Source organism: Cariama cristata, unplaced genomic scaffold, assembly GCF_000690535.1.
Source record: "Cariama cristata isolate BGI_N322 unplaced genomic scaffold, ASM69053v1 scaffold9731, whole genome shotgun sequence".
Taxonomy (NCBI): domain Eukaryota; kingdom Metazoa; phylum Chordata; class Aves; order Cariamiformes; family Cariamidae; genus Cariama; species Cariama cristata.
This window is the reverse complement of record NW_009600994.1, coordinates 38491-62498: the sequence shown is the minus strand read 5'-3', so window position 1 is coordinate 62498 and position 24008 is coordinate 38491. Positions and strand designations below refer to the sequence as shown.

The 24008-nt window shown below is 35.9% G+C and overlaps 1 protein-coding gene across 1 annotated transcript in view; it reads left to right on the top strand.

The window, feature by feature from the left end:
• Positions 1 to 24008, top strand: part of STXBP5 (syntaxin binding protein 5 (tomosyn)) — a gene marked incomplete at its 5' end in the record, with an annotated part of 41035 nt that overhangs the window by 13188 nt on the left and 3839 nt on the right. The window contains 7 exons of the mRNA XM_009710260.1: positions 4441 to 4503; positions 7474 to 7533; positions 7628 to 7675; positions 14344 to 14394; positions 18817 to 19056; positions 20553 to 20922; positions 23509 to 23674. Coding sequence (XP_009708562.1) covers positions 4441 to 4503; positions 7474 to 7533; positions 7628 to 7675; positions 14344 to 14394; positions 18817 to 19056; positions 20553 to 20922; positions 23509 to 23674 — 998 coding nt within the window. The remainder of the gene's footprint in view (positions 1 to 4440; positions 4504 to 7473; positions 7534 to 7627; positions 7676 to 14343; positions 14395 to 18816; positions 19057 to 20552; positions 20923 to 23508; positions 23675 to 24008) is intronic.

The window sequence follows — 24008 nt, the reverse complement described above, 5'->3', positions numbered from 1 at the left end:
TCTGAAGCCAATGATTGTAAAGCTGAATTTACCTGGACTATTTAATTTAGGAATAGGTTAAAACAGGTTTTGTACGAAAGAGTTAGTCTCTTAACCATGTAGTTAATTCTCTTTCTCTCTACCATCCTGCCAATATCTTGGTTATCTGGAGCTACAGTCTTTTTAAAAACCGAAAATAATTTCGCTAGAGTTACCATTTAATATTTCTCATTATTTGTAGTTCTTTCGGTGTATGTGTTGCCCAGACTTCCATAAAGCTAATGCTTGCTGTGTAATTTTCCACAAATAATAAGTCTGTTACATTAAAGAACGACCTTTTGCTATATTTGTAGGATTGGAGCTGTAAGAGTTAGAACACTTTTGGATTTTGCATTCTCCCTTTCTTGACCATTAATATCTGCGTTTATTATCTTCAAAAGTGCGAGGAACTTATGCTTCCTTGGTTTTGTTTTGAAAGATATGCCTTCATTGAATCCTTCCTCTTTAAAAATTTGTATTTTAAAACTTGTAAATTTATTTTTCTACAAATAAGACATTTTCAACTACTGTACACCTCTAATAACCTTCAGAGAGTGTTACTACATAATTTCTAAATCCTCCTAGAAAAAGTGCTTATGTATTTAGTGTGGTTGTTTTAGAGAAACTAAGTATATTTCCCGTTATCTTTGGGACAACCACAGCTTGTTTAAATAAAAAAATCATAGTAGCCTATGCATGCATTCAGACAAGTTCTGAATTACTTACATTAAGTTCCGGTTCAGACAGTGTGCAACAGAGCAGCATATTGTTATTGTACATTGTATCCCAAGACTGGCAGAACCAAAAATATTTTTTTTTATAGAAGGGAGTAGGAAAACATCATTCTCAGTTACTCAACACTTCCATAGGTTTTGCCCAAAAAACAGCAGGGAGAATTGGTCCTTCCTCATTAAGAACTCTGCTATTCTGTATGTTCTAACATAAAAGGTCTATTTAATAGATCATCACTATCTGCTTATGTATTGAAAATTTAGTAAATGGCATGTCCTCAGTCAACCAATTGAAAATTTAAAAAGACTTTTTTAAAAAAGTCTGTAAAGAGTTACGTATCTTCTAAAATATGAATAAAAATGCGAGATTTTCCCTTCATTTGTGTTGCAAGAATATGATGTATGTTTCTGTCATTTTTTTTCTACTCAGAAAAGAAATTCAGATTCCCGTCTTAAAGCAGCATCTATTTAGAGACAAGGCTCTCTACACTAGCTAGACTGTAAACTGTCATTTCAGGCTAGCTCAACAGATACAAGCTCCTAGTTGGGATCGAGTTTTGGAATTTATCAGTGATTCATACCAGGTATATTATTCACGCGTTTGAGATGGCAATTTATAGTTTGTGAAGCATGCAGTATATGTGTTTTGTGAAGGACTGCTAGACAGTGTCATCAGGTGCTTGCCAAGGATGAAAACAAAGTCAGCCTTTCCCTTCAGATCATAATCGCGGGGGGGGGGACGAGGGACGGAACCAAGAACTTTGGCCATGTGCCAAAAGACATAAAATATGTAAGTAAAAGCTTTACAGTGTGATGAAAACTCTGTACACAGTAGAGGATTACACTGTTGAGAGACCTTTGCTTGATATACTGTTTGCTGAATATGACAGAGGCCATTAAGAAAGTCAATATTGGTACCAAATTATCAAACGATTTGTAATTTTACAACTAAACACCAAGACTTACGGACAGCTGTTATTATTCCTTGCTTAGTTACGTAATTAAGGTCACACAGGACATCGATCTTAACTCTTGTGCAACTTACTGTTGGTGGGAGTTGCAAGATTTTATGTGACTTCTCAACTACAATAAAATACAACTTTTTATAAGTTAGTATTTCTTAGTTCTACCAGAGGCAGTTTAGGATTCTGACAAAATAGAAGCAGTTCTTGCATGCATGTGGCTTCTGTTTATTATACATCAAAAAGCCTTTTCTGAATGTAATCTACAAGAGATTCAGAACTGGAGTTGAGTCAAACATGAAAAAAATACATGCCTAGAACTTTTCTGGGTTTGCTTGTTCTAGTTTTTCCCTCTCCCCTTTCTCCTTGAACTGGATCTGGACATGAGCTATTTGAATTTTTAACTTAAATGTCAACTAAACCAGACCAACATCAGCCGTGGTGAAGCCAAGTCCAGAACTGAATCAGAAAGTTTGATTGTTGGGTTTGGGGATTTTTTCATCCTGTTTTTCAGGTTAATTGTTTCTAATTCTAAATTTTACATTTTCATATCAAGCTAGTTCTAGTTGTAGCTTTTAATTAGACTGGTTTCCAGTCAAGTTGTAGTTTCTTCAGAGATATAGCTGCCTAAAACTTATGTGGAAAACTGACAAATATCTCGTGACACTTACTTTATGCATCAGCTAATTTCAGCTGTAATTCTAGAGAGTTTTTAATGCAGCATGGTCATTTAAATGTCTTTAATGACACTTGATTTTTTTTTTAAATAATTTTTGGGGTTTTCAAATTTCTTGCTACTAGAGTTCAGAGAGATAAGCTAAAAGCTTATTAGAAGGTCAGTTTCCCATATACTTGTGTTCTAGCAGTTTGTAATCTTTGCAGCTCTGACGTGGAAACTCTTCGATCAATTTACTTTTGTAATCCATAGCAATTTCCATCTGTAAGCCTAAAACACAGAACTTATCCAGGAGAGCTGTCTTATTGCCAGTGCGCACACTGCTTCTATCGGGGTACCTGGGGTTTTAAGATGAACAGCAATAATGATTGTTACACCAGTTTCTTCTTTTCATTGGTCATGGACCGACCCCCATATTTCACAGACTTAACTCAGATCATTCTTGTTATTATCTGCTTATTTTACCTATGACTGGATTAGTAATTAAACTTACCTATTATCTATTCCTGTCCCTCCTTTTCTCTCTTAAATAATAGCAGTGATGGCTATGGTTAGGTTTCCAAGGTTTATGTGCTGTAATGATTGTCATAATGCACACTTACTCTTTAGTGGGATAAATCTTACCTAATGCATAAAATTAGTGCATAGGTTTATAAGAGAATGTTTTGGGGGTTTTTTGTTGAATCAATGGATTTGAGTTGTTCATTAAGATGTGTATTAATCAAATCATAGCCTCAAGTCTTCCTGCAAAGCAACCAAGCATGCAAGTGTGTGACTTCGTTCTTGGCTAAAGACTATTCCTGTCAATGCAGGAATTTTCATAGGAAAACTAGTCTGAGAAGTTCAACTATTCCTATGAAGATAAGGAATTAAAATATTTATGGGAAAGAGGAAATTAAGTTCCTGAACTGCATGTTTGGATTTGTTCAGTTTGGCTTCTGAAGGAGCATGATCTAGATTCTAAAAGCACAGTACAGGATTGTCCTCCCAGCACTGCTGCTATCTAAAACTTTTATTGCTTGTTGGGAGAGCAGCACCTGGGCTTTTGAAAAAAAAAAAAATCTCTTTTTACACAGCCATGTCTAGTACAAAACATTTAGACTCCCATGTATGTTTAAAACTCTGGTACTTCCAGAGGTCAAATTATACTTTGTTAGAGAATATGTACCATGATTATCCCATAGTGCTCGTTGATTTACTGGTAGAAAAAAATCAATTTATTTATCTTATTTCTGTGTAGTGGAAAGGTATAACTTCCACCTGGGATTTCACCATACACTTTAGAATTTAAATCAGTTCCTGGACTGTTAAGTGTAGGCTTAACCAAACCTTAAGGTCATTGAACAATTTCACATCAATCCTAGTCACTGAGTTTTGAGGTTCAAGCTCTACATGCTTTTAGTAATCTTAAAAATTAGTATTTTGCCTAAATGAAACTGTGTGAATGCAACATACTTTTTGTGATTCATATTGATACAGTATTTCAGGAACACTTTTGTAAGCACCCTAGAACCTAAATTCTGTAAGTGACATCAGTAAGAATTTTTGTTGGAAAAGAAACTTGGCAGTGCAACAGGAAATACGAAGTTTATCACTGTAACAGTAGGAAAATAATTTGAAAAAAAGCACTGTGGTTTTACACATCATACTGCACATGTGGTTGTAATCTTCAAGATCCTCTTTCATCTTTCTTTTGCAATTATATTTTTAATATAACTCTACGATTTTTTTAAAACAAATATTTGTACTTAATGTGTATCTATAGCATGTAAATAACTATTCTGATAAGCCTATCTTGCTGAAAATATGGGTTTTTTTACTGAAATTGAATGAGCAAATGTATTTTGTAAAGAAAACTTTAGAAGGAAGAAGTGAATGACCGTACAGTCACTGTGGGTAATGTTCAAATTAAAAAAAAAAAAGTTGCATTTTACAGAAATTCTATCATAACTGGCTGATCTGTAGCTAATAAGAAATGAAGTTCCTAACTGCAGGGGAAGAAAGGAGAAAATAGCAGCTGTATTTATTATACACTGTTTTTGTGTTCCAGCAGGTCTTTGTGATATTAATGAAGGTACAATGGTGCCAGAAGACCGCTGCAAATCGCCCACTTCAGGTAATCATAACTTTCTCTGATCTTCAGCTACTTATTTACCCAGGAGATGGCATGCTTTAAGTCAACACTTACTAGTTAAGTAATTCTATAAAACCTGTTGACTTCTCGCAAACTGTGTTGCACAACTGCACTTTTATAACAATGCTGATTTAAGAGATGCAATAGGAATATGTTATAAAGATGAGTGAAGAAAGATAATCTGAAATATTTATGCTTCGGGGAACATAATACAGCACAATGGAATTTTGAAACATTGGTAAGAAATGCACAAATTCCTGTAATAGGTCATGTGATTGTGTTTCAGAGTCCTCAAAAGTGGTAAAGATTATTTCTGTAAAAAGAGCTAGCTTACTTCTGTTTCCTACTGAGTGTAACTACTACTTTTCTTTGGAATTTGTGGTCTTCAGAAACTGGCATCCTTACAAAGTAGGAGTTCTCTACTTAACACTCCTTCAGCAGTATGTGATACTATTTAGTATTTTCTTGTGACTATAGCTATGCAAATACTTAATGGTGCATGTCAATATATGGTATTCAAGATGAATATTTCAGGGAGTAGTTAAAAATTTGTTGTTTATCTTCACTGTTACTCTGAGAAAACTTTTAAAGTAATGTGTCACTTTATCTGTTTCATTCAAAGCTGTACTTGAAGTTAAAGGACAAACCTGCAGGTTTAGTGAAGTACCTAAAGTAGTATGTGCACTCTCTGCAATGTAGTGCAAAATGGTGATCAATAAAGGAATCTAAAGATAGGTTTCTTTTCTATTGTAGCCTGTAGCTTTCAAAGTCAAGTTGAAAGCATAACAAAACAAAATATCCTGTTTGTAGCTCTAGTAGAAATTTTAACTTAGACTTTAATTTCTGATTGACAAGTCCTGTCTTTTGATGTTAACTTTTAATTGTGAAAAACTCTAATCTAGATCAGTCAATGTCAGTCAATTTTCTCTTTTGCTAAACCTTTGTACTTAACACTGCAATAAAAGCAAGCTCGAAGATTAAAATCAATGTTTATATGGAAAAATCCTAAATTTAACCATTTGCCTTCCCTCCCTCTCTGTTTACCTCCCTCACTCCTGTCTGAGTTGTCTTTGCATTAATTTTTAACCTACTTCAGCTATCTGGGTATTTCTTTAAGAGGATCAGAAAAGGACGCCACTTAAAATAGATGGATTCAAGTGTCCTGAAAGGAAACAGATTTAGTGGGAAATTCATAATTCTGCGAAGGACGCCACTTAAAATAGATGGATTCAAATGTCCTGAAAGGAAACAGGTTTAGTGGGAAATTCATAATTCTGCAGAGGTAGAAATCAATCTCTAATTTGAGTTGACTGTCTGAGAACACTATTGTGTATTAGTTCATATTGGAATAAAATCCAGAAGTTTGAAGAACCGAGTCTTCTGTGAAAAGTGTGTATGTCTTAGGTACACTGAAGAGAAATAAGTCTAGAGTGCCAAAAATAGTGAATGGATAGAAGACGGAGGAGGAAAGCCACTGTTGCATTCCCTGGTGAAAAAGAGTCTTGAAGTAATGAGGTTGGACTGTGCCTGGCTTCCCTTGGCTCTCTCCTCTCCTCCCAGCTCTCAGTGAATGAGAGAAGTTCATGGCAGACTTCTCTAGTTTTCCTTTGAGAAAAGTACTTGGGGGGGAGGTACCTCCCTGATACGGAAATCGTTTGGGTGGTATTTATGAAGAGAGAAGAGGTGCAGATCCTTAGGTTTGGTTTAAGTTTTACATCTTTTCTGGGCAAGAGCACAAGACTAGAAAGAAGCTTGAAAACAGCACTCAGTTTGCAGAGAGGTAAGAGAAGACATTTTGGAGAAATCACCGTATTAGTGAGCTTGAGATGCAGAACAGAGACCAGATTTAAATGAATTGTTTCCAATCCAGAGGCTCTCTAGTTAAGAGGAAGATACACTAGTGCAAAAAGTTTGCTTGTTACTGTCTTTACCATTGGAGGATGGGATTGGCAATTGAGTGCGTTATTGGCTTTGACTGTTACAACATGATCTGTAAAACAGACCAGCCACTGTTTGGGCTGAAGTCTGCAGTTGCTCAAGTGGTCTCAGTCTTCCACCTTTCTGTGCCCAGGTGAAGAGAAGTAGAAGCTGACTTCCATGAGACTTCCTCCAGTGGGTATACAGTTGAGAGGACTGTGAAAGGGACTACCTGCCTATGCAAGTTAGGAGAGTATCCTGTAGTTTTAATAACACAGATCTATAGAAGTACTGTGAAAATGCAAGAGAAATAATAACTTTATCTCCTGCTTTTTCTACAGAAGTTGAATGATAATAAGCTTAGGCTTAGCATTGTAAAATGTCAAGTTTTTGTGTTCATGAATGTCAAAATGTTTGCAATCTATTCCTATTTCACACTTCCACAATATAAAATCCAACTAAATTTGACATTTTTTAGTTGAACTATGTTTTTATTTCATGACAACAGTAAGCCTCAAATTGTGGCCTATAGCCACCACTGCTTTTTCAGTATTAAGGATTCAGAAAAATCCCAGGTAGCAGCATTGGCTCCCAGTTGTCTGCAGAATAGTTGAAGAACTGTGGCCCAACAGTGACTTACTGCACTGGGGAAAAAACAACTCTTTAAAACCTGAGTTTATTGTTACAGCAGTGTTCTGTGAATTGCAGTTTAGGTTAATCTTTGTATCTGGAACCATGATTAGGTCAGCAATTAGTTATTCAAAGGGAACGTTTTATTCAATGAGGGAAAGATTTCTAGCAATAAACTTGCTGCACTGTGCAATGTGGTACCTTGCATTATAGCTTTTGTGTTTTATCTCAATATGGCAGAATTCCTGTCATACCAAAATAATTTGGATTAGTAGAGAGAATACCAGTATCAGTATTTGATATTTTAATACATCTTTGTATCTTCCTGAAAGCTTGTATTAATACACTGGTTTTGTGTCAAAGATATATGTTTGTATATCCATTTCATTCTGTCTTCACTCATAGGTTCTGGTTCACCAAACAATTCTGATGATGATCAAAAAATGAATAATTTTATAGAAAAGGGTACAGTATTTTTCTTTTCTATGGTCTTATTTTTTCTTCAGTTCCTCCTTTGATAAACTTAGATTGATCTTTTTTATTAAAATATTATTTACAGTGAAGACCAAAAGCAGAAAGTTTTCCAAGATGGTAACCAATGACATAGGTAGGAACTAGAAAAATTCTGCTCTGTTCCTAATCCAGTGCCTTACTCTATGCAGCACTAACCTAGCAGCAAAAAAAAAATATTCAAATTTCAATGCATTTATTAATTTTTCTATCTATATGCTAATTGGTAATTCTGTGGGCCGCTTCTGTACTAAATATACTGGGCACAACAATGTTAAAAAAAATCGAGGATATTGGTGGTTTAAATTCTCTGATTTTACAATTGCACTTCTCTTTTCTGGATGGGTGAAATTCTAATCTGTACTAAGAGTTCAGTCTATGCAAGTCACAACATTATTCCACTACTTTTGCAAAGGTACACTTTGAGAACATATGGCTGATTTAATTTCTTTTTATGTGTTGCATTCATAGCCGTATGGTCAGATTTCCATATGACTATGGTCAAGATCGAGGTAGTATCATGTTTTCATTTAATCATCTGGAAGAGGACTTGGTCAGATATATATAAGTACACCCCATTGCTGTACCAGAACGGTACTACTCTTTCTGCATCCAACAGTGACACAATACCTTACCAGCTCCAGACTTGTGTCTTAACAATTTGGCAACAAAATTGCCTTGGAATATGTTGTATGCAGGTAGATTGAACCCTTTTATGATTGGAATGGAAATTAACTCTGCTTCTGACAACTGGGTCAATAAATAAATGAAGGCAAGGGGCTGTATGATTTAATTTTGGGAAAGGGACTCTTCTTTAACTGGGATAATATTATTTTCATTTCAGAATCACTGTGTTAATGGTTTATTTTGTTTTCGTTTAGTACATTGGTATGTTGTTGTAGGAGGATTTTGTTTTATCTCTTTAGATCAAAAGGTGGAAACTACTTTATACAATAAAACTATTTGCTAAACTACCACTTCATAGGTTGTGTGGAACCATAGGTTAAGACCAGGGTGGAAGAGATCTTATTTCCTGTAGTCTCCCCTTGATTTGCCATTTGGCAATTTAACTTTTCCTAAGCCATTAATCCCTTTCATTCCAATTCAGTAATTGAGAAGAAGAATCATTCAAAAGTCAGTGAGATAAATACAAGTATGATGAAGTCGTCTTTGAAATCTGAGGTGCAGAATGAGAAAGAGCAAGGATGCCCTTTGCTCAGTACCATGTTGAGCTCTCCTTACAGGGGTAACAGAAACATTAGGGAAGATGAGTTCTGAGGCAGTGGAAGCCTGAATATAATTCAACAAAGCAAATGGCTGACAATAATATATTATGTTGATTCATCTGTAATTTTTTTAAAAAAAAGTATCATTTATATGAGTATTGATTAATGTTTTCCTAAAGGAAATTCAGGCTAACTAGAAACTTATGTTCAGTTCTTCTAATAAGAAAAACCCCCAAACACTTAATCTTGTGCATGTTATATCAATGCCTGTTGATGAGGTGGTTTCCCTTATGTCCCAAGGCAGTCTCTTCTGAACTTAAGACAGTCTGTCTTGTGCAAAGAACATAGTATGTTTGAGTGTGATTTCATTTTTTTCAATTTTTTTCAAAGAGTAATGTTACGGTATTAATAGAACAATTCAATAGATCTATTGACATCTGTTTCAGCTTGAAACCATTCAACTGAAAGTATTGTGAATGTTTTTCACAGCTAAGAAAGCAAAACATTTATTTACAAGTAACGCATTCTTCAGGGTGTAAGTTAATTGAGACAATAATGCATTTGACATGTGGTTCATAAGCATCTCCCAGTCAGCTCATACTGTGATTTGTGTAACTTGCACTGTTTATTGGAAGTTTAAAGAAACTTAATTATTTCATCTGCATTCTGTTAGAGTTTTGAGTGGTTTGATGCTGTGCACTGAATGTTTTTTTTCCACTGCCATGTTTTCTATACCTTATCTGGCATGTTTACTCTGTATGACTCTTTCTGAACTCATATTCTAAGCTCTTCCACATAAGTAAAACACCTCTTCTTCGGTGTTAATAGTTGCATGGTTTGCATTTCATTGGTTTAAACTGAATTGCCAACTAAATGTGAATGGCCAAGGAGTTTTGTAAAATGTGAGTGTTGTTTATTGTCATTAACTTCATGTTGTATGAAGCATTGTTTACCATCAGCTGTGTTCATGTGGATGAATTTGACATACGTAGCATGGTTGTAGCTCTTTGCACTGGCACATAGTGCAGCCAGTTCAAGTTCTGTCCATTCTTTGTCAATGTGTGAAATACAACCTATCAAATGGATCGCGAAACAGAACAAGAATTATTTACATTGATAATTTCAGTTACTCTTAATATCGTTCCTGTGTTTTTTGTCACATGAGAACAGTGAGTAAGGGAATGCTGCTTGCAAAGTAATTTCATTTCAGTGATAGGGCTGTAAGGTGGTAGCATTCATACGCATGTATTTAGAAACATGAAACCGTTGTCAATTTAATCACTTTATTGAAACTTATGTAGGGACATCTTCGTTTCTACAGATTTCTATCATTAGTGACAGTACTAGACAAGGATTCTTGCTTTGTTAAAAGTTCAAAAACCATCTAAGACTGCAACAGTAGCATAAAAACAAAATGCCAATGCTTCATGTGCCAACACTTCAGCTTTGCCGTACATACTGTTAAGATCATTTGGTCTTCTGTTTTTTTCTAAATATTCACTTGTGAATGTTCCGTGCTAAGGAATGGGTAGTAACTCAAGTTAAAGACCTATTTGTGAATATGTGGCTTTTGGGTCATGTTTCTCTTACTTGCGTGAGAAGTGAACTTTAGAAAAGTTGCAGTTACCTTGGATATATGGAGATACTTGGTTTAACTAACCATTTCTAGAAATTATAGAAAATACTGTGGCCATTACAAAAGCAGCCATTTCTCTTAGGAATGGCAAATATTTGAAAGTATACGTAATGTGCTGTGAAGTAGTACAGAGAGGTGTACCAAAAGTAGATGAACTTAAAAGAAGAATAATTGATAGGAACTATTAAAAAATTTCTGAGCCCACATCATTTTTATAGAAAGGTGTTGTTGTGGACCAACTTAAGTGGAAGCAAAATCTTACACTGTTTTACTTATACTTTGGTCAGTTAATTATTTGGCATGAAGAGATATATGTGATTAAATATATGGCTATGAATGAGGTCAGAGGTTAAGAGGTTGTAATGTCCATTTCTGGAAGAAGCTTTGTGAAGGTGCATGCAGAATATTGCAGACTCGAAGACGTTCATAACTGTTCCAATAGGCTGCATGTCAAACACTTTTCAGGAAAATTGGTTTTATTTTCTGCAGTTTACAAATTTAAAAGCAATTGTAAACAAATCAGTACACAGATCTAAGCAGAGTAGCTTTAATTCCAAACTTCTGTAATTCCTGCTTATAAGATTTCTCACATTTGTTACATTTTAAGTGTACACCTAAATTTTTCAAACAGTGCTAGTGTCATTCACTGTTAATGCTGTTTTCATGGAATCAAATCTTAAGATGCTCATAACAATTTCTCATTTTCCCTAATGCCACAGTAAGACTGTTTCTTCCAATGTGTTTTTAATACTTTGATCTAATTTTGGATATATCAAGTACATCTTTTCTTACATTCTCTTGTAAAATGGTTTTATTATTCTTATATCAAATTTAGAGATTTCAGCATTGATAATCTGTTTTTCTATTGTACTATCACCAGTACAATATTCAATTCTTTAAGCATCTTGAAATTGGTAATGTAAATCTTTCACTTCTGTGTGTTGCCAAATATAGGATAATTTGGGAACTTTGGTATATCTAACAAATTCTAAGCTGCTTAGAATCCCGAATGTTGGTTTTGGACAGATCTCTAATGTCATACTTTTACATGGTACTTAATTAAATATATTAGCAACAGAAAGAAGGTGTGTGTGCCCCTGTGTATGACTCTAGGTTTTCTAATTTAGAGGACTATTAAATGTAGGTCTAAACACAGGCAAAAGAGTCATTGGTGCCTGGAGCAACAGTGTGCCAGGAGGAGCAAAACGGCTCCCCGGTCTCTGTCTCCCTGTCTCCCACCAGCTGCAGAAGGGTGGTCTGGGCTGTAAGTGCTGCAGCAACCACCACCACCACCACGGGAGGGATTAAACCCTGCTATGACAGCTACTTCTTGAGGTCAGCCACGCACAGCAGGAGCCGTCCCCATCGCCTTTGCTCTCTTCTACCACTGAAGTAAAAAGCCTGACATGGAGCGCTCGCTCTCTACATCTCTGTCCTGTCTTTTCCATTTCTCTGATTTGTGTCTTTTGTGTCATAGAAGTTGTCTAGCATGTTGCTGGTTTTCATCTGAGGGATAGCAAAACTGGATTTTCCAAAACTATTGTAAACCATAAGCCAAATATGACTACAAGCAGGGGTTTTTTTATACTAAGTAGTCTTAGTTAAAAATGACTTAGCTGGCGAAATATTCCTATTTTTCTTACTGCATCTTTAGGCCCTTTTTTCTTTAAACACCAGATGGCACTACTGCTGTTTAAATAGGTTCTTGTTTCCTATTGAGGGGTTTGACACATTAATGTATGTTTTGAATTTTTTTGCATAGCACATTAATTCACGATTTCTAGCAATGACATCCTTTAACAATTCATGTATCCTCTTGTCCTGTTAATGAGGCATAGTTCAGTGTTTGTAGAAAATATGACAACCTTGTTTTACCTTACCAACCCAGTTCACACAGCTTGCCTTTCACTAAGGAATAAAAAGCTAAAACTCTGTATTGACTCTTAGAATCCAACACACTTGCCTGTACTTGTTATTACCTGCTGTATTACCTGTTACCTAGTATCATTTTTTTTGACAGTTTTCTCCAATTTGTTGAAATTTTGTACTAAACATTTCTATTTGAAAAGCCAAAAGTGACTGCTTTGGTCTTCAAAGTAACTAAGTTAATTAACTATTGCTGGTATTCACACATGGTAAAAGCTGTGAAAAGCCAAAAATAGCTGAAATTATTTTCTGTGAGCATACTTGAGCTTTTATTCAGTATCTCAGCTTTTATGATTTACATGTCTAACACAGAAAACAAGTCTTATGATGAGGAGTACCCATCTTGTAATTCACAATTCCAGATAAGGTTTCACGATCTCTTTTCAAGCTGATATAAGGTCAAGCTGACAGCAAAAAGATGGGCTCTGGTCACTAGTGCTGTTTTGTACCATGGTTTTCTGTTTGTATAGCTGAGCTCTGACCTGAAACAGGAGTTGATCTTGTTGAACGCAGCCCTTGGCAGAAAGTTCATTTAAATGAGTCTTGGCCTCACCATTAAGCTCAGCAGGTGCCAGTGCAAGGATGAGGACAGAAAACATGTAGTCGGATGGCCCTCTTCAGTTTTCAGTTAGTGACTAGCATTTCAGTCTGAGAGTAAGTAATTTCAATTTAACTTGAATAGGACATACTCTGTAACGTTGACACATGAAGGAAATTAGAAGATTATTTCTGGAGTCTTAGTCTTGAATTTTTATAATGTATGACAGGAATAAAACTGTTCAGCTATTCAGATAACTAGCATTTGCAATATTGATGAGCATAACTGATGATACAATGAAGTATTTCACTTTTTGAAGGAGTGGAAGTATCTTTAAATCACATGCTGTTCTTCAGGATATGGAGAAAATGGAATGATTTCTGTTAAAATGATAATTAGAATGAGTTTAACTCCATTTTTAGCTGAGAGAAGCAGCAAGATTCAGGGTGCTTTATGACTGGTATCCATTACAAGGTACTCCTAGAATTATGAGGCTATTCTCAACATCTACTTTAGGTAGAGAAGTATTAGCCTTACAAGATAGTGACGAATTAAGTGATATATCAAAATTCAAGCATGTGGCTGGGGAAATAAATTCAGAGTCTAGTCCTGGTCTGGTAGTGAAGCTGCATCGAAATTATTCCTTCTCCAGTAATTGTTGAAAGAAAGATGGAAGAGGGATGTATGATTACTAGTTTATCAGTGACTTTTATAGCAGCATTTGTTAGTTATTGTACTGCACTTTAAATGGACTGCAAGGTTTCCGTTCCTATAAAGAGAATTTTCCAAGTCAGGGATGAGTTCAAATGCTATTTTTTACTTCAGCAATATTATCAAAATTATACCGTCTTTTGTTTGACAGTGTTGCAAGTGTGTGTTTGCTGCTGATTTTGTAATTATTGTCTGTAATGTCTTCACTCTAAGTTCGCAGCTTGCATCTCAGATTACTAGCTTTTTATGCATGTGTATTAATGTTTTAGTGTAATTAAAAGTTCATCTTTTCTCTATTTTTAAATATCTCAGGTTTGATCAGGAAGTAGGGCAGAAGAAAAGGGGATGGGATGCTAACTTTATGTAAACTTAGTGCACATTCTTGCAATAGCCAAGAGTCTGTATTCTGTCCTCTCACCTGAGGAGATAAAACTTGAGGTTGACCCAAAGCAAAATTCATCCAATCCATCAAATTCTGCCTGAAGCCTGAGAAGAAACGAAGCTTGGCAAAAGTCGTAAAATGCTGTATTTGGGGATTTTGGTATCTTCCATGTTTTACTTTGCACCCTTCCCTTGTGGAAGTGAGGCTCTGCTTTAGTAGAAAACCTGTTGAGTACTGCAATTAATGTAATAAACAATGATATATTAAACATTGGGAAAGAAGAAAATAAAGGCCGGCAGAATCATGTTTATTCTTTTTTAAAAAAAAGATATACTTCACTTTTCAGCAAAGATGTCCAGGAAGCTAAGTTTGCCAACTGAGTTAAAGCCTGATTTAGGTAAGTTTACATAGTTGATTTTATCTTTACTAAAACTGTTTTACAGAATGCAAGTACATTAAAGTAAGAGTCCTGAATTATGTGAACGATCATGACTTTGTTGCATTTATCTGAAGTGTAGAACTAAAATTTTAATTCCGCTCTTTTTGGGGGCTCTCGGGCACAAAATGTCATTGCTGTCATCGTAAGGTAAGCCTGCAATTCTTGTACATGGCTTATCACAGTTTCACCATAGTTTTTAGGCGTCTGTCACTCACTTTATCAGTAGTGCTGTGATAGCAAAAGCGTGAATAAGCAGGTAATGTGAGGAAAGTTGCTGCCTGTTTAGAACCATCTGATACGTTTTAAATCTAAACACAAAATATCTTAATAACAACAGGATATGTTGAGGTCCACTCACCAAATAGTTGGACATGGTTTTACAAATGTTAATTGTCTTGTGACCACTCTCTCTAAATGAAAATAACATACAGCTGTTTGGATGGATGACCAGTCTGAGAATTTCATTTTTCTTGAAAAAGCACAGTATCATTTTATATAAGCAGCAGTTCAGCTATGAAGTCTGTAGTACTGAAGGTCATTATGTTGCATAACTACAACAGCATACAAATGAGTAGACATTTTTTTTAGTACTTTGCCAGCTTGTAGATCAGATCCAGCTCCCCTGCTTTATTCTCTAAAGATGATGGGGGGCAGCTCTAGACCTCCAGCAGTAGATGCAGGCGGAGTGGGAAAGCTGCCTTCTGCCTGCCGCAGCTCGCTCCGCTCCTGCAGCAGAAGACAGCCCAGGAGCAGCCTGGCAGCTGCAGAACGGTCTGTTTGACAACTGCTGCTAGCGGCAAGGAAAGAGTCCGTGGCACGGGGATATCCTGAAACTCAGCTGGACCACCCTGATCTACCATTTCAGCTTGCTCCACTCGGAGAAATGTGAAGTTGGAAGGAATCCTCAGAGATCCTTTAATCCATTGCTATGGCAAGGATCCAGATGTGTGACAATTTAACCTCTCATCTATTCATGAGGTTTAATCCATTGCTATGGCAAGGATCCAGATGTGTGACAGTTTAACCTCTCATCTATTCATGAACCTCCAATAAATAAGTTTTTTAGAACAATCCTAGTCAGAAAGTTCCAATGTTTTATAGTCAGTTACACAGGTTTCCTGTTATTTAATCAGTCATCTTTGCTTCCGTATGAATTTCTTGTTCTTTCCACAGTGAGCAGGCATAACAATGCTATGGCAAGGATCCAGATGTGTGACAGTTTAACCTCTCATCTATTCATGAACCTCCAATAAATAAGTTTTTTAGAACAATCCTAGTCAGAAAGTTCCAATGTTTTATAGTCAGTTACACAGGTTTCCTGTTATTTAATCAGTCATCTTTGCTTCCGTATGAATTTCTTGTTCTTTCCACAGTGAGCAGGCATAACAAATGCTCCTTGTCTTTTCGTTAGTCATCTTTTATGCTGTTGAAAGCTGTCATCATATCTTCATTTTTCCAGATTTTTTTTGTTACAAAATTCAATTCCTTCTTTTTAGGTTTAGTTGTCTAAATCTAGGATGGATTCTGTTAATCTCCTCTGGACTTGGAATTTTTCCTCATCTTGCCCAGACTCTTGTGCACTCTTGTGCCCAGACTAGAGAGATTAACTGTGGCCTTGTTGGCATGAAAGAGCAGAAAAATTTGTGTATTTTCAGTCTGTTTCTGTTCTTCCTTACCATGTTTACAAATGGTTTAGAGATGATTTTGGTTTAAGGTGAATTTTATCATATTTTGCAAACTGGAACGATTTTTTACTTAAATATTATCCAGTTCATTCTAATTCTACCGTTGTTTTACTCTCAGTTCTTTAATAGCAATAAGTACTTAGGAGTGTTCTTTTTTTCTAATGAAGACTGGAGAAAGAGAATGCTGAAATTCTTTCATCATTTTCCAATCCTGAAAGAGTTTCAGCATTTTCTACATCATATAATATTTGCTGTTCTTTATACTGAAATAATGGAATTTTGTCATTTCATTTCCGGTATATTCATAAAATAGTTTGTACCTTCCGAATTGTAGTAGCCTTTGACTGGTTTTGCTTGACCTTGCATGTGTGTGGATATCTGCACTTAGATGCCTCATTGTGTTCTGCATAAAATTCTTCTAGGTTTTCAGGTCTGTAGATAACTTCTTTAAGCAATTACAATCTTTTGTTTTACTTCTGTCTTTTCTCCTAGCAGGATAGCTTTTGCATAGTGTTCTTCAAAGATTGTCAGCTTGCTTGTATTTTTTTGTCACTTATGTGGGCATATCTACTGGCTCTAGGAGACAGCTGAAATGCCTTTCTCCCAAGTTTATTATCCTTATCATTTTCTCTCCTATCTTTCCATGGCTTCTTGAAACCTGCTCTTCCATGATCTCATTCTTTTCAAATTACTTTTCTGTCTTTAGATCTTTAACCTACCCTTTTTTCCTCCCTAAACAGCCAAAGCAAAATCTAAAGTATGCGCTTCTGTATTTATCCTCCACTTTCTAAAACAGAAGTTATCTTGAACTACTCTGGTCTGCATTATACCATTGCTTTTCAATGTTGCAATCCAGGTGATTAAGGTACTATTGCTACTAGGTGCTATCCTTTGGTTTAGTTGCTCATAAGAGCTTCATCTTTCCATCCTTCTGAAGTAGTGTGTAGTGGGTCATCACACTGTTGCTCCTTCCTCTTCATCTGAAACTAATCCATTAACAAACCATAGGTTCTTCCTTGACTTCAGGATAAATAATACGCACTAAAGCAGTTTAAACTATTTACCCTCAGTTCTCTTTTCTGAATGAGTTGTCCACTCTCCACAATGCCCGTATTGTCTGGCAAGTTAATTTTTATGGGGTTTTTCTTGTCCATTCCAAATGGCTTCTGGAGTTTGTACATATGCTCTTCAAATATTCAACCAGATGCAACTCAACAAATGTACATTTAATTTTGTGCCTATTGCAGTTAACACAGAATTATATTGAGACTGATTAATCCATGTTAGAGTTGAAAAAAATTAACTTAGTAAGTTCAAGCCTGAAGAAACAAGCATCTTTAAACAGTTATGGTCATTAGAAGAACTATAAAAATAAATAATTGTTTTCATTGTTTTACTGTGGATTTGATTTTTTTAAATGTGGAAACTTAGGATGTCAACATCTGAGTGGTTGACCTAGTTTCTTTCTATAATCCATGTTCTACATTTGACTTAGCTAAAATTCAGCAAGACAATAATTTTTCTATCCTTGTTGGAATGTGACAAGTATCCCCTGAGAAGAGACTGTTTGTGTTTGAGTAGATGTCTGTAGTTAGTTGAAATCTAGTTTGTATGCTTTTCAAATGCATGTTAGATGTTTGATGTAGAAAGTTTTGTAATAATTTAATGAAGTTAGCATAGTGATACTTCCAGAAAGTAGGTGGCTAAATGTTGCTCTTTAGCTCTTAATCCTGCTTTAAAGATGCCAATTGCATCTATACCCTACCCAAAGATCCAAAACAATAACTTAATTTTTTAAAAATCATGATATAAATAGCATTAAACTTTTACTAGTAAGGGTTATCTTGTGCTAAAATTTTGGAATGATGAGTTAAAGTTAGGCATTTATTCATGAAGGCACAGATAAATTCAGACATGCTGGTGCGTGAAGTATCACCACATGTACAGACAGCGCACAGCTAGAATGGAGCAGGATGTTTCCTGGTTGGAGCTTTTGTTATTATTAGAATTAATTCTCTGTTACGAGAACCTTATTTGCTAAGCAGTGAGCAACATGTACAGAAAAGTTTTAGTGCCATTTCTGGCACTACGCTACAGTATTCAAAATGGAGATCTTCAGCTTTGCATACCAGTGCCAGGTGGCATTTGATGTTTCTCTTGCTAGAAGTTTGGGTGTATGTGAATAGCCTGTTAGACCTCCTCCATACAGTTTCCTGGGATAATATTATTGAGAGTCATTACAGGTTACATGTTATCATGCTGTCTGGATGTCACTGCAGTTCTTAAAGTAAAATAGTTGCATCTTCGTAAGATTATTAAACTGTGTTCCTTGGAAGCCAGTAGTTTTTTAACCTGATCAACGAACTAATTGGCAGAGAGGTTTGTAATTCGATTTTTTTGAAGGAGGAGTTCTGGTTGACTGTTATTCTCTGTCCCAAGAACACAGAAATATGCATAACAATTTTCATGACAGTTACCTAATGGCAACCTCTGCACAAAAAGATCGGGCGCTTTGTTCAGGATATGGTGTTGAAAACTGGGCCAAAAGGAAATATGACCAAGGAAGAATACAGGAGTAATGATCAATAGAATGCTACTTAGTATATACTTTATGCTAAAGAACGAAAAAGAAAATCTGAATTCTCTTAATCCCTGCATTTGCCATTCTTTTTAATTAATACTGATTTATTTTCAGATGTCAAAGACAACTCTTTCAGTCGATCCCGGAGCTCTAGTGTAACTAGCATTGATAAAGAGTCACGCGAGGCAATTTCAGCTCTTCATTTTTGTGAGACTTTCACAAGAAAGGCTGATACATCGCCTTCCCCGTGCCTGTGGGTTGGGACCACGCTGGGTACAGTGCTTGTCATTGTACTGAACTTACCCCCGGGAGGAGAGCAAAGACTTCTTCAACCAGTAATTGTTTCTCCTAGCGGTATGTACAAAGCAGACAGGCTAAAGTATACCTTGATAAAGTATTGTTGTCATTCTTCATATTTTTTTAAAGAAACTGTTTTTCTCAATGATGGATCAATTGAAAATTGATATATGCTCCGTTGATCTAGCTACTGAGGTTAACAGTCTAGATTGGTTACTTCATTACTAGGGTTTTAAAGTTGCAAAGTTGAAAATATGATCTCATAAAAATACTGCTTTATGTATACTTGCTGAGAAAAGCATGTTTGCTAACCTTAATATAGTACCTGGCAATTGTTAAACAGAGATAGCAGAGCTGAAGAGATTAGTGTTTCAAATGCTCAATTTATTTTATTTTTTTTTTCAGTTGTGAGGTAGGAAACTTTCGGTTTTCCTGCATCATGCAAAGGGAATACAAATTAAGAGTTGTATATTGAACAACTAATTTTAAATATTAGTTATAAAATATTCCTTTGGAATGCTGTGCGAGATGTTATATCTTGTTTTTCTGATACACAGCAACTGATTTTGTTGTAATTATGCATTAATGGCTTGCTGACCATGCTGTTAGGCATAGGTTTAGCTTTCCTGCCACCAGTGTCTCATGCGGAACACGCTGCTCTGCTCCACTTTGCTCACAGGGATGGTATCAAGACATGCAAATTGCAACGCTATTTGACTGAAAAAGTGAATGGGAATAGTGTGATCTCTAGACCATATACATGATTTGTGCTTGTCAAATATGGTGTTGACAGCAGTATTCAGATTTGGTAACATTTGATCATAAAGGCAAGGCTGCGGACTAGGCGGTGTGTTTAATCACTGGATCTGCAGCATGAGCCTTAAAAGATACTGCCATGTGTATGATTTTCTTGTGTAATTAGCAAATGTTCATGCTTTTACTTACGTGTGAACGTAAGTAAAACAAGACATGTATTAGCTTGAGATCTGGCATATGAAGACACAGTGATTTAAACAGTGGGGAGGAAAAAACTTTCCTCTTTCATTCTGTGCTGGAGAAGTGGATTCAATTGTGAACCGCAGAGGAAAAAAAGCCCACATGTTGCTTGTTTCTGAACTTGTCTGTATTGAAGAAAAAGGAGGTGCTCACCTTTGACTAATACCATTTATTGTTGATATTAATATCGCACTGTGTACTCCTCAGGAGAGAATGCAATGAGCTGCATTTGTGACGCTGAACTTGAATACAAATGTGCATTCCAGCTTGGCTCTCTTCATAAATGTATACATTTCTGTTGAAGTTAATGGAAGAGTATGCATACACTTGACCCTTGAAAACTGGTTTAACATTTTCTTGAATACATACGTGCTCTTGCACGTGCTTCATTGTTTTTTTGATAAATGTCCAAAGGTTTTGGTGTGTCTGTTTTGCTACAGAGGCAAGCCTAAGTTCTTGTTTTTCATTATGCTAGCTGCTTAAAGGAATATTTTGTAGCTTGAAAGCCAATTTAGGAGAACACTTTTAGAAACGTACTCAACTTCTTTTTTTCCTAGGAACCATCCTGAGGCTAAAAGGGGCAATCTTGAGAATGGCTTTTCTGGACACCACAGGATCCTTGGTCCCACCAGCACATGAACCCTGGAGAGAACACAATGTTCCTGAAGATAAAGATGAAAAAGAGAAAGCGAAAAAGCGACGACCTGTCTCAGTGTCCCCCTCTTCCTCTCAGGAAATCAGTGAAAACCAATACGCAGTGATATGTTCGGAAAAGCAAGCAAAAGTTATCTCACTGCCATCCCAGAACTGTATTTATAAGCAAAACATAACAGAGACTTCTTTTGTTCTTCGTGGAGACATAGTGTCATTGAGTAACAGTATCTGCCTTGCATGTTTCTGTGCCAATGGACATATTATGACATTTAGGTAAGACCTGTTTGATAGTAACTTAAATATAAAAAGAAAAAATACTCCTCTGCTAGATAAAAAGTTTCCTTTTCATAAGAATATGAATTTAAAAAAAAAAATTCTACATTCACTCAGTATTGATGAACCTCTAACACAGGCCTGGATAATTTTGATTATGCATTCCTATTAGTTATGCCTTCAACATGTGAAAAAGTTTACCAGTTTAGCTCAAGCTACCCTGATTGACCAAATAGTTCCAAATGTGTGATATAGGTCTGTGAGTTGATGGCGTTTGTCTTAAAGGTGAATTTAGTCCCTGATGGGAAAAACTGCCTTGAGTCAGACCTTCAGCTGGTACCTGACCACAGCTCTGCATATTTTTGCACAGCAGTTTGCATCACGCTCGTGCCTCAAGCTTACCGTTTTGTGTAGCTTGCTTGTGTCTTAAAGGCCTTAAACTCAGGCTATAAAGGCAAGATTAATTGCTGGAGGTTGTAGTATAGAAATAAGTCATCTAAAGTAAGGGGTTTAAGTTACGAATTTAAACATGTGTGAAAGTAATGTTTGAATGTAGTTACATGTCACCTATGTAATTTTAACATGTCCTTTTTCTTGACTATTTCCCAATGCTATTTTATTCAGAACAGTGGTGGGTATATACCTATACCCTTGCATCTGCCTTTTAGTCATGGCTAATGCTAAGATGAATGTGGAACATGGCATTATAAAATTGTGCCAGTAAAATTCCTAAAAGGTTATTTTTAAGGTTGCGAAAACAAGCTCTCAGCTTAGGAAATTCTCTAAAAAGATACTTCTTCCAGAAGTTGTTAGGAATAAAACTAAGCTGAAGCATACTATAATTGAAAAATAAATTTTGATTATTAAGTCTGTTAACTCCATTGATGTATATCCCAACATATATTCTAAACATCTCTACAAGATGCTGCTCACCTTGCAGGGCAAGCACTGTTTTTTCCCTAGTTAAAACTGAACTTAATAATGTTCAGGTAACATATATTGAAAGAAATCATGTTTTCCTCAGGGTTCGTTTTGTTCTCTAATGAACTATGCATAGAGGTAGGTGCTAAATTATAAATACTGAATTGTTACTGTAGGGAAGTCCAGCTCCCAAGGATTAACTCCATTTCCTAAGCATGACTTGCTGCTGGGAAGTGGACTTAACATGCTGTGTGTGTGAAGTTGTTGGAGCATTGTGCCATACCCAAGTTGCTCAGTACTTATCTACTGATATCAATTTAGATAGGACTTAAGATTCTGTTACAGATTTGTTGGTTACTATGGAAATGCTGTCGTGGATGTCATGCTTGTCCTTATCTGATCTAATGTTTTTGTGTTTTGTCTCGAAACTGTAAGGATGATCATGCTTCTATCTGTCTGAAGTCAACCACTTCCTTGTTTAACTCACTCTTATTTTAGATACGTGCATGGCAGAAGTGTCATTTCTGGGTGATATGCTTACAAGAAAATACTGCTTTTTATTTCTTATCTGTAGAACTTGCTTCCAAAGTCATGTTAGCAGTTCTCCTTTTTGTTTGTCATAGATGAGGTCTCTGCAAAGAGACGAGGCACAGTCTGTAAAATGCAAGCTTAACACTTAGAAATTTCAGTATCGTACCAAAAAAACCCAACCAACCAGCACCTACTGTTGCAGTTACTACACCTTTCTTTTTCATTGCTTTTGGCTTCACTTTGCCCCTTTACTGCTTTTTTATTTTCTAGAAATAATAATCTTATGCAGATGGTATCTGCAGCAGAAGGTGCTTAATGTATTGTTGGTACATTTGCAGCTAACATCTTGTATAAACTGTGCTCTTGCAAAAATTTCATGGGGGACGTTTTTGAGACAGAGGTTCATTTTGGGTTTTATTTATCAAGACATTAGGTGTTTGGTCACTTTTTACTTGCATTTATTATTACTTTGAGGGAGAGGAATGTTTGGTAGCAAGAGCATTGTTACAGCCTGAGTGTGCTGCATCTGTTCTTCAGTAGCTTGGTGCAGTAAGTACTGCGGCTGCATCTGCAGAATCGGAAATTACAAGGTAAGCAAACTCTGCTCTAAGAAGACTTCCTCTTAAATACACAGTTGGACAAAAATGTGGACATAATTCATAAGATTGTTTGCGGCTGCTGAATTCTGTTTTCCTTAGAAATACGCAAGGGTATGCTTTCAAAGTGTTCTTCAGGAGAGATCTTTTAGACTTGAATTTTTAGTCAAGGAGAAATTTTTCACCTGAGAGAAGAGGCAGGATGTTCAATTGTAACCTTTTGGTAGATACTTAATGAAATACTTTGTTAGTAATTACTGAATAATGCTTTAAGTGACTCTGCGATTCACATGCTCAGAGTATCATTTAAATGATGTTTTTAAATGCATCTGTGATGCAGATGTTTAAATTTCACTTTTGAGGTGCTACCTTGAAAAATGTGGTATTTGTTTTGAGAGTTTATAATTGCATTAAATGATACCCTGTTTATGTGGTACTTATGCAGAAAAATAATGTATTGCAGTTTAAAAATGAGCCATTTGATCAATAATAGTCAGTCCTGCTATATTTAATGGGGTTTTTAATTTTTTTTCTTAAGTTTGCCAAGTTTAAGGCCATTGTTGGATGTATATTACCTGCCACTCACTAATATGCGGATAGCCAGAACGTTCTGCTTCACCAATAATGGACAAGCACTCTATCTTGTCTCACCAACTGAAATACAGAGGCTCACCTACAGTCAAGAAACATGTGAAAATCTGCAGGTAATGAATAAAAAGAAAAAAAAATTACTGTTTTCTTAAATATACTTTGAGGTTCTAGATTCACGATGCTTATAGTAATTAAGCTTGTTGTAAAGCCAAGCACTTTGACTTTCATGCTTTGATTTTTTATTTTTTTTTTTTCCCCCTCTCACTGTAGAGTCTGATTCAGGATGAATCACTCTTCCTACTCTTAAATCTTACTGTTTCATACATCCTCTTGTATTTGAAACAGTTTCTTAATTTCATTTTTGATCGATAGGAAGTTTCCTTGTTTAACATGTGCAGTTAACAAAACTGCCTGGTTCAATTGATGCTGGTCGAGGTGCATGCTGAC